This window comes from Boleophthalmus pectinirostris, unplaced genomic scaffold, assembly GCF_026225935.1.
Source record: "Boleophthalmus pectinirostris isolate CB_2022bp ecotype Guang Dong unplaced genomic scaffold, ASM2622593v1 HiC_scaffold_4, whole genome shotgun sequence".
NCBI lineage: Eukaryota > Metazoa > Chordata > Actinopteri > Gobiiformes > Gobiidae > Boleophthalmus > Boleophthalmus pectinirostris.
In genome coordinates this window covers 24,503,512-24,517,516 of record NW_026571353.1, presented here as the reverse complement: position 1 = coordinate 24,517,516, position 14,005 = coordinate 24,503,512, and the positions used below count along the sequence as shown (strand labels likewise).

At 38.4% G+C, this 14,005-nt stretch overlaps 1 protein-coding gene across 1 annotated transcript in view; it reads right to left on the bottom strand.

Moving 5' to 3' along the window:
- sema6a (sema domain, transmembrane domain (TM), and cytoplasmic domain, (semaphorin) 6A) overlaps positions 1-14,005 on the bottom strand; it is a 213,086-nt gene that overhangs the window by 124,181 nt on the left and 74,900 nt on the right. Inside the window, exons 2-3 of the mRNA XM_020937917.2 lie at positions 4,921-5,059; positions 2,926-3,043 (exon numbers count right to left, since the gene is read on the bottom strand). Of these exons, the coding sequence (XP_020793576.1) occupies positions 2,926-3,043; positions 4,921-5,017 (215 nt within the window). The 5' untranslated portion in view covers positions 5,018-5,059. The remainder of the gene's footprint in view (positions 1-2,925; positions 3,044-4,920; positions 5,060-14,005) is intronic.

The following is a 14,005-nucleotide window of genomic DNA, read 5'->3' as shown; positions in this document are numbered from 1 at the left end:
CTAAAAAGTTCAGCCTGTGTCCGCTGAGTCTGAAAACGTTTGATTTTAAAAGGATGGAGCGCGTTCTGGGTGATATGAATTCTCAGCTGGCTGCGATGGAGGAGAAGGCTTCATAAAGGGGAGTCAACTTCAATCATGCGCGGTAATGAGAGCTGCCATGATGAAGTTGGTGTAATCTGGTTCAAGCACACTCGCTCATTTAATTAAACCAACCCTACAGAGGTGGAGGCGCTGGATTGACAAAGAAAAGTGCTGCCACATCAAGGAACTGAGTCAAGAACTGTCACGTTGGGATGGGAAAAGTTTGAGTTTTCACAAAGTTTTGACATCGTCTGATCTGATGGGTTGAAACAAAGAGAAGTCTAACTATTTTTCATATTTATGAGGCAGAGGTGGGACTTGCAAATCGTGACTTGGACTCGGGTCAGACTTGATTCACTATTTTTAGGACTTGAGACTTGACTTGATAAAATGGACTAAGACTTGGGACTTGACTTGGACTTGAAGGTCAGTGACTTGGGACTTGACTCAAACTTGAGGCCTGTGACTTGAGAAGACTTGAGAAGCACTTTTAAATGTGAATTCTTTCTATTGTGACCATAATTATTCACACTAAGATCTTCTAACTAAATTAATTTCTACAACTCTTATATACTCTATAAATACTTGTATATAAATACAATAAATAAATATAATTATTTCTTTTAGGTACAATTTATCTTAAAACTTATATAAATCGCAGACAACTTTGGTTTAAAGACCTGAAATGACTTGAAACTCAGAGCAGACGACTTGGACTTGACTTGGACTTATGGGCCTGTGACTTGAGACTTGGCTTGGACTCGCTTGTCTTTGACTTGGGACTTGAGGTCAAAGACTTGAGACTTACTTGAGACTTGCAAAACAACGACTTGGTCACACTTGTTTAAGTAACTTTCTGGAGATGGAAAGTTAACTGCATGATTCCATGGAAGCAGAAAGTTAAAATAGAGATAGAGACAGAGCTGTTTTATGCCATACAGTGGAAGATAAGAGGTAATAAAACAATATTTCCATGCAAACAAGCAGGTTAAAGCCCTCCTCAAAACCAAATAAAAGTCATGTTTGTGGAGGTGCAAGCACACTCACAGTAAGGGGTCTTTTCTTATTTGGTATGTTTTTCAGTGAAATAAAAACATGCTTTATTTTTCTCTAATTTTAATGTATTTTTATTGTTCAAGTAAGGTCAGTTCATGAGCAGGGTATGCAGGTTTCTGAAGACAACTAAGGTAAAATATACTGCATTTTATCATTTTTTTCCAGCAAGAAGATATGATAAGTGGACCAGAGTGTTCTAAAAATAATAGTGTAGTCTCAACATATTCAAGATACAATCCCCATAGATAAAACTTCCTGATTTCAGCACTGTTTATCAAAACTTCTCCTAGAATTTTGTGCCATAGAAACTTTGGCAGCTTCCTTTATTGCCTGTTCTTACTTAAAAAAAAATACCAACTTCTGAGGGAGCAGCAGATTCGAGAAAGTTGTGTACCAAAACGCGAAACAATATACTCTTCCAGCAAGGCGTGGGTGTAGTAAATAAAATGTTTCTCAAAATTAAGTGCTGATTTTGCAGGGTCAAAATGTTCAAATCAATTCTGTCAACTGATTCTATTTTCATTGCACAACTCTTTAGCCTAAACGCAGAGGTGGGCAGTACGTTTTTTGTGTTTTAATAAAATTGTGCTTCTCTGAATAGTTTTAAGATATCATACTTGTTACTTACTTGAGTAACCAATTTGTCAAGTCTATAAGTGACAAACTCTTCTATGTTTAGAATATGAAATAATTTGAACACGTTTCTTGCACAGCTCTTTGATGAAGTTTATCTTTTGAAAATACCAGATGTCCAAATATAAATCAGAGGTTACGCTGTGATAGTTACAGTCATATTATTTCTTGGACCACTTCGTTTTTCTAAGTATGTGATATTATTTTGAACATATGGCAAACTTTTTTTTTTTTTAATCAAGGACCGCATATCTAAACACAGACGAAGCAGAGGGCTGATCGAGGGCTCTAGACTCATACACACTCAGTACAGTGAATAATTGAAATGTGTGCATGTTTAATGCTTTAGAATGAGCCATAAGTCCTTTATTCATGATCAAGATCCTTAAAACCACACACTAAATATTAAATATTAGCTTTATCAAGGTAGATTTTCAAAAAACTTGCAGTAAAAAGTTAAGTTTAATTGATGCAAGGTAATATATACCTTGCCTATACCCTCTATAGCGCTTTTCCACCTTCAAGGCACTCAAAGCGCTTTACAACAAGGAACCACTCACCCATTCACACACACATTCATACACCAGTGTATGCAGACACTGTGGGCAAGGTGGGTTAAGTGTCTTGCCCAAGGACACAACGACAGCATTCTTCAGTGGGAGCTGGAATCACACCAGCCAACCTGTGGGTTAGTGGATCTGAACGCTCAACCTGTGATGTTTATGTCGAAAGCTACAATCGAAACGCCAACCTTCAGATCAGTGGGCGAATGCTCTACCAACTGAGCTACTGTCGCCCCATTTGGCCCATGGTCCATAGTTTGGACATGCCTGGCCTAAACCATAGACCGTAAATATAAATGAACATAGTTAACCTGCTAGAAGCGTTCCAAATACAAAGTGAACATGGGTGCAAGTCATCGGCTCCAGCTCTATTTCACTTTGTATTGAGAAAACTGCTGCTGTCACGCTCCTCATTTTGGTCTTAAAATGATCGCATCAAGCTGCTCTACATGAACCTGATGTTTTTATTGAGCTATTGTGATCGTAAATCAGTTCCTATTACTAATATGTCTCGGTGAGTTTCGGAGCTGAATACTATGGGTGATGTCACACATGGTTATAACGTATACATTTTACTGTAGCATTGCCCTACCTGGCTGCGATGTACAAAGTCTTATTCATGATCATGATGAGCTGAATATCCAGTTTGTGTCTCTGTGTGTTGTTCCTGCCAGGTTTATGTCCCACGAAGGCTGGGTACTGCTTCGTATCTGCAAAAAAAGAAAACAAATAGACACAGACACCGTCAAATCAGCAGGTAATAAGCAGTGTGAGATCAGAAATAACATCTCGAATTATAACTTCACCAATTCGGCTTTGCATTTGTCCTTGGGGTTTCGAGCATACGGTCTCGGATGGTTGGAAAAAGCGTGCAGCTATTGTTACCTCAACCCTAGTTTAGCCATAAATTGTAGACCAAAATGTACCGTACAATTGTTCTATTGTTGGTGGCTTAGGATGAAAGAGCTTTGGTTAGAGGCACTACGTAGGACCAGACAAACAAGGCCAAGAGAGGAGAATGAGTTAGGAGGAGGAAAAAAAAAAAAAAATCAAGGATAAAACTGCAGAGACAATGAACAGATCTTTGGTTGAATTCAAACTATCCCAAAAAGCCCAACAGAAAAATACGAGATTAGCCTTTGATGTTGGCTAAGTCGTACGTTTTAGTGGCTGCTGTGTCCTTCGGTGCCAAATTACGAGATGCAATTTAGGACAGAGGCTTTGGGGCGAAGGGGGGAGGAGGAAGAGATGGAGAAAGAAAGAGAGGATTTGGGGGATGAAAAACAGGGGTGAGGAGAGTTCATGAAGGAGGAGAGTGGGACTAGTAATGAGAGAGGGGGGTGAATGTTGGCAAAGGATAATATGGAAAACTAAGGATTAAATGAGTGTAGTTGAGACACCATTCAGATTTGATTTTCTAATTGGACTACAATGTTCTTTTCAGTAAAATGTTGTCATATTTCTGTTTTAAATGAAGCTTAAAGGTGCACTGTGTAACATTTCTAGACAGTCCCCCACCTGCTTATGTTCATGGAAATATTATTGTTTTGTCTAGATGATATTGTATTTTTGAGCTATAGAAACACCCGTAATAAATAAACGCTATGGATGGATGGATTTGTTTAATGTCATACCATGGAACATTCCAGGCGAAGCAATAACATCTCCATGGAGACAAGTACTGCAAAAACTAAAATCTAGCCAAATTCAGATGACTTGAAATAAGAAAGTTTGATCATGATTTGAGTAAATTTCACTTGACAAGAAAAGCATCTACCAATGGAACAAGACTTTTTGTACTTAACTTTTGAAAATACATCTTTCTACACTTAAAATAAAGAAAAACTACAACTTTTTGTGCTTAAAATAAGAAACAAAATGTAGCTTGAATTAAGAAAAACACACTTATTCCATTGGTAGATACTTTAACTTGTCCAGTTGAATCCACTCAAATAAAGTCAAATGTTCTTAATTTTTAGTCATTTTAATTTACCTAGATATTGTTTTTTGCAGTGTAGCAGACCTTCTATCAGAAAAGTTGTGCAGTGCACCTTTAATAATTGCAAACACACTAGTCGATGAATAGATAATACAGTTTTAAACCCATACAATATCTTGAATTTTCTCAAAAATGAGTTGGAATTGGTAAAAATGAATAAAAAATATTCACACCAAGAATCAACAAAGAAAAGATCTGTTGTTCTAAATCAATTCTTAAAGAGGACTAGGCTATCACTGCAGTAGTTCTGATCAAGGACTAGTCCAAAGGGGGACAAAATGTGAATAAAAGAAATCCAAAGGGGGACAAAATGTGAATAAAATAGAGTCTAAATTAGCCAAACACTAGAACTGCACTGGACCTCGTGTACCACCAGAAGGCTTTGGCATGCAATTAGAAAAGTCTGTGAAAAACTCTGACTATAAATAATACAAAGCGTTCTGAATTGCTTTAAGGGACAACAACACTGTAATACATGTAGTTAAGTACTTTATAGCTCTTCAAAATATTGAGTATATAATGGTTGTACTGGAGCTTAAACATGACAGAGGATATTATGATGTATAGGTGAGGTGTAGTGTTTCTCACAGTTGCCGTGGGAGATGCTGATGGGCTCAGAGTCCTCGGGGAAGCCTGCCCCGACCAGCTGCAGCAGGCTCAGGACGAGAGCGAGCTCGGGCCTCATGGTCGCACCACTCTGCTGCGGTCCACTGCCTCACGCCTCAGTCTGAAGAGAGAGAGGGAAGGAGAGAGGAAGAGGGGGGTTAGAGCGAGCTGTGAATCACCAACACAAATACTGTTAAGCATTGATTTTCAGCCACTGTGCCAGGGAACACTAGTGCGCCTTGAGGTACTGCCAGGTGTGTCTTGGAAAAAACATACAGTCAAACATGGATTTCATTTTGAAGTGTCCTGGGCAAACATCTGATCCAAAAAGAAAGCAAAACAATCACCACTGACAAATTTAAGGACCCAGACACAATGGCATGGGCAATATTTGCTTACATTAGCCTTTTTTATAATATATAATACTGTATATTAGCTGGTATTATTATTTTTCTAATTATTTTGAATATATTTTCCATTATTACACCCCAAAACATCCTTGTGTGTTTTAAAATTGCATGATTGCATCTACTAAGATTCATTTTCAGAGCTGCAGTCAGGTGAACTGAGGTAAGGTAAAATTATAATGTGAACAGTGAACATGGGCTCTACACTGCAGCTAAACACACACACGGAGAGGTCTACAAGGCAAGATGCTGATTATTCTATCGTAGCATTTATCTGATTTACTTTCCCTCAAAAAACACGGAAACTAAATGACTGAAGCCCACCTGAAGGAGCTGTTTGGAGATTTTACACGGCCCACTGGCATCTGACACACACATCTATTTATAAATGCATTTTTGATGACTCAAGAGGACCACGTAGCAGCACAACAGAAGCAATTGGATTACGGAGGAAATATGCATCACAGATCAATATTCTGCCGGTCACCGCTCCAGGGTAGAGGGACTTTTAGGCTGTAGACTTTTGGACCATAGACTCGTCCACAACACTGGATACTGTATGCGGTCATTCCAGCTATTCAGTCCACTTACGGATAACAGATCCAAAGCTGTTTGCTCTGTTTGTTAAAGTTGCACCATGTAACTTTTTGATAAAGTGTCCATCACCTGCTTGTTTTTTATAGTTTTTATGTTACTGCCCTGCCTGGAATGCTACACAGTATGACATTAAACAGCTCTAGCTTAAATTTATAACATTACAAGTGGTTTCATAGCTCAAAAATACCTAGAAAAACAGTACGTAGATACATTTAATATCATACTGTACAAAATTCCAGGGAAAGCAACATCTCCATAACGACGGACCAGAAAGTTACACAGTCCACCTTTAAGGAACCGTTCAAAAGAACCAACTCTTTCACAAACTTCACATCACTAGTATTCACTTAGCACCAGAGAAATGCAATGTAATATCCTACATCTGTCGTTCTTCTTCTACTGTCTGCAGTACAACATACTAGTGGGAGGTTTGCACTTCAAAGAGAGTGGGGGAAAGGGGAGTATCTTGTAGTCTATGTGGACATGGTTCTGAAACTAAAGATTTTTTATTCTTCTTTTGTATTTAAAGTTTTATTTAAAAAGGCAGAAGGATGTCCTCATATGCTTGGACAACCTTGTTAAACTTTCAAGCTACAGTTCTACTTTCTTTTCCCAGACAGAAAGATGATTATTCCTGTGTAACCTTTCTACCATCTGCTTGTCTCCATTATTGGTTTGTCTGGAGTATCTTATATATTTTCAGTTGTAGGTGTTTTATTGCTAAAACAAAAAAAAAAAAAAAAAAAAAAAAAAAACAATACAAATAAAACTTGCTTTCTTGCTGTGAGCAGGGTCACCTCTCCACAAATTTGATCTGCAACTTGTCACCTGTTTGCCCCCATACTTTGGAAACATTCCAGTCAAGGATGGTGTTGGACTCACAATCCGAAATGTTTCATAGTGCACCTTTAAAGTGAATAACAAATCTGCCAAAACTAAACTTTTGTCCAGCTAAAATATACACTCTGTTTTATTCACGGTGTTTGTTTGATCTAATCCTTTGTTAAATATTTATAGTGAACCTTTTCTGTTCAACATTCCATGGAAATGTTCTTTCTATATCTGAAATGTTTTGCAGTATGGCATTAAGACTGTCTAACTTCATGCAGACCAAACCAGATGAAGTTAGAGATCAGATCTGTGGAGAGGCGACCCATCTCACAGCCAAAATGTCTGTTTTTTGTAGATATTTTTGAGCTATAAAACCACCTGTAATTTAATAAGTGTAAGGTAGAGCTGTTTAATGTCATACTGTGGAACAAATCAGGCAGAGCAACGACGACATCCATAGAAACACGCAGGTGATGGACCCAAAACAAAAGTCACACAGTGCACCTTTAACTTGTCTGTGGTGCATAACGATATATATTTAACTTGTGTGTTCATTGAGAGGTTAAATCTCATCAATTAGACCCCCACGTCAACATTCCTAATCCAACTTCCACTTGTTACATTATGGCCCACACTTCCTGCTTTCTTTAATAGCTCTCATTAGCATATGCAAAGCAGCTGTCTTTTTAACAGGACAATCTCCTAATGTAGCATATACAAGGACACAGGAACACAATTTATTGCAAATGCTGGGAACAGTTGAACATCTCCATAGCGTACACCAAGTTTCTCAGCGCTAACAAATCACTACCATAAATCACCCCCGACAATTATTGCCTGTGTAATCTAATCAAGAATAAGGCGTTTCATTTGCATAAAACACCTTTCTATTTTTGATACAGTTGCGTTGGTTAAATTGAATTAAACTGTATTTGTTGTAAAACTTGTTTATCCCACGCGGCGGTACGTTCAAGTCGAGCTAAAGGAAGATGCCGAAAGTAGTTTTTGTAGTTCTTTGTCCTGTTCTATCTCTCTCTAGCTCCCTCTCCTCTCTCTTTCTGTCTCTTTCACTGTCTTTCTCTCTTTCTCTCACCTCCCGCTCTCTCCTCCCTCTCTCTTTTGCTGTTTCTCTTTCTTCCTTTCTCTCTCTCTTTCCTTCTCTCACTCCCTCTCTCTCATCCTCTCCTTCTCTCTCTTTCAATACTGTATCTCTCATTATCTCTATCTTTCGCTCCCCCTTCTTCCCCCTCTTTCTCTTTTTTCTCTTTTTTCTTTCTTTCTTTCTTTCTTTCTCTCTCACTCTCTTTCTCCCTTTGTCTCTCTCTCTCTCATTGTGGCTTTCTCTTGCTCGACCTCTCTCCCATTTTTTCTGTCTCTCTCTCTACCCTTTCTCTCTCTTTCTTTCATCCTTTCTCTATCTCTCTCACTTGATCTCTTATTTTCTCTTTTTGTCATCTTTCTCTCTCTCTTCTTTTTCTCTCTCTATTTCTGTTTCTCTTTCTTTCTCCCTTTGACTCTCTCTCTCATTGTGTCTCTCTCTTGCTCAGTCTCTCCTCTCTTTTTCTGCCTCTCTTTCTCTCTCTCTCCCTCTGTTTATCATCATCCCTTCATCCCTTCTCTCTCTATCTCTCACTCGATCTCTTATTTTCTCTTTTTGTCGTCTTTCTTTCTATCTCTCTCTTTACCTCTTCTTTTCCTCTCTCTATTTCTGTTTCTCTTTCTTTCTCTCTCTCCCTCTGTGTTTCTCTTTCTCTCATTCCCTCTCTCTATCTCTCTCTCTCCATCTCTTATTTTCTCTTTTTGTCGTCTCGCTCTTTCTAGCTCTCTCCCTCTTCCCTTTCTCTCTTTATTTCTGTTTCTCTTTTTTCTCTCTCTCCCTTTGTCTCTCTCTCTCACATTGTGTCTCTCTTGCTCAACCTCTCCTCTCTTTTTCTGTCTCTTTCTTTCTATCTCTCTCTGTCTTTCTTTCACTTTTTCTGTTCCCCTCTCTCTCTCTCTTTCTCTCATCCCCTCTCTCACTCTTTCTCACTCAATCTCTTATTTTCTCTTTTTGTCATCTTTCTCTTTCTTTCTATCTTTCTCTCCCTCTTCTTTTTCTTTCTCGATTTCTGTTTCTCTTTCTTTCTCTCTCCCCCTCTGTCTCTCACTTTCTCTCATCCCCTCTCTCTGTCTCTCTCACTCGATCTCTTATTTTCTCTTTTTGTTGTCTCTCTCTTTCAAGCTCTCTCCCTCTTCCCTTTCTCTCTCTCTCGCTCGATCTTTCTTTTTCTCTCTCTGTCTTCCCGTCTCTCTCTCCATCTTTCTCTCTCTCCATCTTTCTCTCCCTTTCTCTCATCCCTTCTCTCTGTCTCTCTCACTCGATCTCTTATTTTCTCTTTTTGTGGTCTCTCTCTTTCAAGCTCACTCCCTCTTCTCTATTTCTGTTTCTCTTTCTTTCTTTCTTCACTTCCCCTTCTCTCTCTCCCCCTCTCTCTCTCTCTCTTTCTCTCTCTCTCTGTCTCCCTGTCTCTCTCTCCGTCTTTCTCTCTCTCCATGCTCCCGTGAATCTCATTGTGAAGAGGAATGAAAACACTATTCAGTGGGAGAACACTGACGAGAATACCAATACTACAGCCTGGATACGACCTTGATCTGGAGATGCCCCCCTCCCCTCTTTCCCTCTTCCACAGTGGGCCCTCCCCTCTCGGACTGACACTGTTTTGTTGCACTTCATACTGTAGAAAAAAGAAAAAGAAACCCTTAAATGGATTTTCCTTAACCCTCACCTCTCATGAGCGAAGGGAGCCGTAAGGTGCACATCACAACTTAAACCACACTGGAAAACCCGACGAGCGAACTCAAAGCTATTAAAAATGTATAATACTTCTATCCGTGGGTTACAGAACAACGGAAAATTAAGAGCGTTGACATGCCAATTGATGATTTAAACCAAAATATTGAATCTTCTGAGTTGGGATAAATCCTCAAAATGTCATCTGTAGCAGGAAAGTGAAATGTAGCTCATAATAATCACACAAAAAAATCCTATAAAGTCTACAGGCAAAATGGCTGCTTTGAGTTTCTGTAAATTGTCCTAATTTTCTGGCACAATAAATTTAAATCAAAATAAAAATTACTTAAAAATAAATAAATAAAAAGATAATAAAAATAAATAATAAATACATAATGATAATGATAATGATAATAATAATAATAATAATAATAATAATAATAATAATAATAATAATAATAATAATAATAATAATAATAATAATTAATTTATATATAATTTATTTTTTTTTAAGGTTCTTTAAAAAACCAAAAACAAGCTGGTATAGTTTGTAATCTTTGACATAATGAAACATGAAACATTTATTAACTAGCCGAGACCTATAACACATCACATAACTACTTTTTACAGCTCACACCGGGGTAAAACCAGTGCTTTCCCCTCAGTACAGTCGGTGAATCTGGACGTTGCAGAGATTATTTCAGCGTCTGAACCTTGACCACAAGTCGTGCGGTAATTGACTGATTGATGAGCAGGAAGTAGCATGTAGCAGAAGGTTAGCCCCTGGGGACCATGGAGGCTAATGATAAATGGAACTGTGGACTGAGGGAGCCAAAGCCAAATGGAAGTATAATTGTATTTTCTGATTGGACTTGATTATGTCCCTATCACATGGCCACAGCAAAGGGCAGTGGCTACATTTTTATACTATAGGCTGTAGGCTCTCTGTTGCTCTGGTGTGTACAACTAGGCCTGTCACGATAACAATTTTTTAAGTGCGATTTATTGCCAAAGTAAATGTAGACAATAAACAATAATAGTGAAACAAATTTACGCCTGTGACACAAAAACCCAAGAGCAAATTTAAACCACAAAAACTATTCTAAATCTACAATATTGTGAAAAGAAACATGAGCTGCTATAAATAAACAGCAGAATGAAGCACGTTAGTAGTTAGTTTACATCTGTAATGAAGTTATAGATGTTAATTCAGTCTTCCATGGCTCAAATCATATCATAAAGCCAAAAAATAACCAAAAATGCCCCACTAATACAAATGAAACATACACACAACTTCCGAAAAATATTGTTCCTTCTATCATATATTGAACAATAAGTCGATATATTAATTATTCATTAATCTATCAATTATTTATTAATGATATATTTAGGTCTACACTGGATAAATACTTAGAGGTAAATCATGTCCTGACCCAGACAGGTTTCTATACAATCTATTAAACCCAAAATGAGACAATCTTTGATAATTATGGTACTTCTTAAAAAAATAAAAATGTAAAACTTAATCTGAATTTGGTTGCTTAAAGACAGTTTTCTTTTGTGCCAAAAATAGATGAAAATAAGACCCTTTTATTCGTATGTCTTTTCCATGGATATTAAGTTCCTTCAGCTAAAATCTTCCACAGTATGGCGTAAAACATATTTATCTCTGTGGAGAATGTTCCAAAGTATGGCTTTAACTTTCTGTTTCCATGGAATCATGATGTGTCACCTCCAGAAAGTTTCGTACAGCACCTTTAGTTAATATTTTCTTACAAAATGATCAGAAAACATCTACCTCTATTCACTGAACATTAAGTGAAAATACATTACTATTCTGGACAATAGACTGACATTTCAAAACTATATTAAATGGATTATAAGCTGTAATGGTATTGTTTTCATTGTATTTAAATTCACATGCAACAGAAATGCAACCATACTATGAATTGTCCTGATATAAAAACATATAGTAGTCATATTCTAAGGACAACAACACCACAATCCACCCACCTCTGAGCAAACACAGGTGGGATAGTGTGGATTTCCTCATAAACCCGGATACATCCACTAACAAAAAAAAAAAAAGATACATCCCAGCCTGTGCCTTCTCCTCAGGCTTTTAATAGATAATAACATTTTGAGACCTTCACTGCCTCCCCCTTACATCTCCCTGTCTGCTGTAGAGGAGCTGTGCGAGTGTGTGTGTGAGAAACCAGGCAGAGGGTAGACTTAATCAAGCTACACGCTGGCAGGAAGCCACTAGCAGGTAATAAAAACACTAGGACCCCCCAGAATCCTGCAGTAGGCCAGCATCTTTTGATTAACTATAAGACTACATGCATGGACCCACTGCTCTTCACTTGTGAGAACTGCCCGTAGAAAAATAAAAACAGAAACTCATCGTAAACAGGCAAAAGCGTTACTGGCAGCTGGTTTCCGATTGGCAGTTAGCGGGCCTCGCGGGGTCTACCAAGCCAAACCTTTTAGCTTCAACAATAAACACTTATCAAGCTTAATGATGTTAACACTACTGCTACACTCATAGTTTAGCCATAGTTAGCTGGAAGTAAAATATACAGGTACTGCGTTGAGCAAGGTCGGAGACGTGTATGGGAAAAAGAGGGAAGAGGAAAAGCCAAGGACAGAAAATTAGGCAGATATTCATTGTAATATATGGAATGATTTGGCATAACTAGGGTTTAAAACTGTTTTAATTATTTACAATATAGTACAAAAAAGCGCAGAAATCATCTCATCTGTTGTAGTTCCAAATAAGTCAGTTCTTTCTGGTCAGATTGTGTTAAAATAAAGTTCAGATTAAGTTAACTTCAGTACCAGAGCTTCTGACAGAGCTGTGCTTTCAGTTAGCTTCACACCCCCTGGGAATGTTAATGAAATTATCTGCAAAGTATCATCAATACCTTGTAAAACATGCACTCTAACTGTAAGCTCGCCTTTCTGCAGATTTGGCTTGGAACTTGGTGGCTTATCTTCATAGACATAGTTGAGTTTGATGTCATATTACAGAACAGAAAAGTTACATCGAGCACCTTTAACTTGTATCAAATAGACTATATTTATATAGTAAAAAGGTGTTACAAATACCTATAAAGAAGCGGACAAAGGCTACGTTCAGACTGCAGGTCTTAATGCTCAATTCAGATTTTTTTGTGAAATCCGATTTTTTTGCGAGGTTGTTCACATTTTCAGTTAAATGTGACTTGTATGTGATCTCCAGTGTGAACTTTAAATGCCCCAAAAGTGTTCCGCATGCGCACTGGAGGACACGACGACGTCACAGGCATCGAGCGTGCTCAGTGTTTACGGAAGTGGCCTAAACATGGACGCGAGCATTGAGCACCTGGCCATTTTAAAGTTGCTGTTGTACCGGAGCCAGAACACGTACAGCTTATTTGTTTTAAGGGGGAGATTGAAAAGGAGAAGGGGCAGTAGCAATAACGTCCATAGAAAAGAACGTGTGGATATGGAGTCGCAGTCAATAGTGGTAGAACTGCTCTGTGCTTCACTGCTTTACTGACACAGAGATCATACACAATTTTCATATGACGAGAAGCACGTTTGTGTACATTTGTGACATGCAGGTCGGAGGAATGCGACCTGGCCGTTCAGACTGAAGTTGCATGTCAAATGATTGGATATGTATCAATTTTAGGAGCACATATCCAAGTGGCCTGAGTCACATTTGAAAAAAAAAAAACTGGTTTGTGTGGTTCAAACTGTCATTAAAAGATCAGACACAAGATGCATAGGGGGCAAAAAAAATTGGATTTGGGTCACTTCAGGCTGCAGTCTGAACGTAGCCTAAGTTGCATCACCCATAGCGTTTGGCTCCAGTTAAAGAAAACTTATAATGCTAGAATTCCATATTAGGAATAGAAATTTATTAAAGGACAAAATAGCAAAATAAAAACAACAGGATCATGTAGCGCGGGCTAATACTGACATTTGACCAAAATGAAGGGGCTCACTGCAGCAGTTAAAAATAGAGGGTCAACAATTTTGCAAGGTAAAGTCAACTGGAAACAGAGTCAATGGAGTCAGAAGCGTCCTCATGTTCACTTCCTATTTGGTTAGCTATGTCCATTTATATATACAGTCTATGCTTGGGGGTCACTAAACAAGCTGGGACTTGCTCTGGTAAAGGTCTGCCAGTATTCTTTAGCCTTGTTTGTGTGTGCTCTGTCCTCATGACCATCCGTCCTCCCTGCTGACACATGCCTGCTCTAATATAAGTGTCTCCACATAGCTCAGACGTATAGAGTGACCGCCCTGTTAGCATAGGACGCTGTAGGGTCATCACCATGTCTGCCCTGTGTCGTCATGTTGTGCATTCACCTCTATGGACCAAGGAGAAAGTGTTCTGGGATGAGATTCTTTTAAAGGGACAGTGTTCTATAAATGCGGCGTGACGGTGACAGTATGAGCAGGAAGTCTGGGG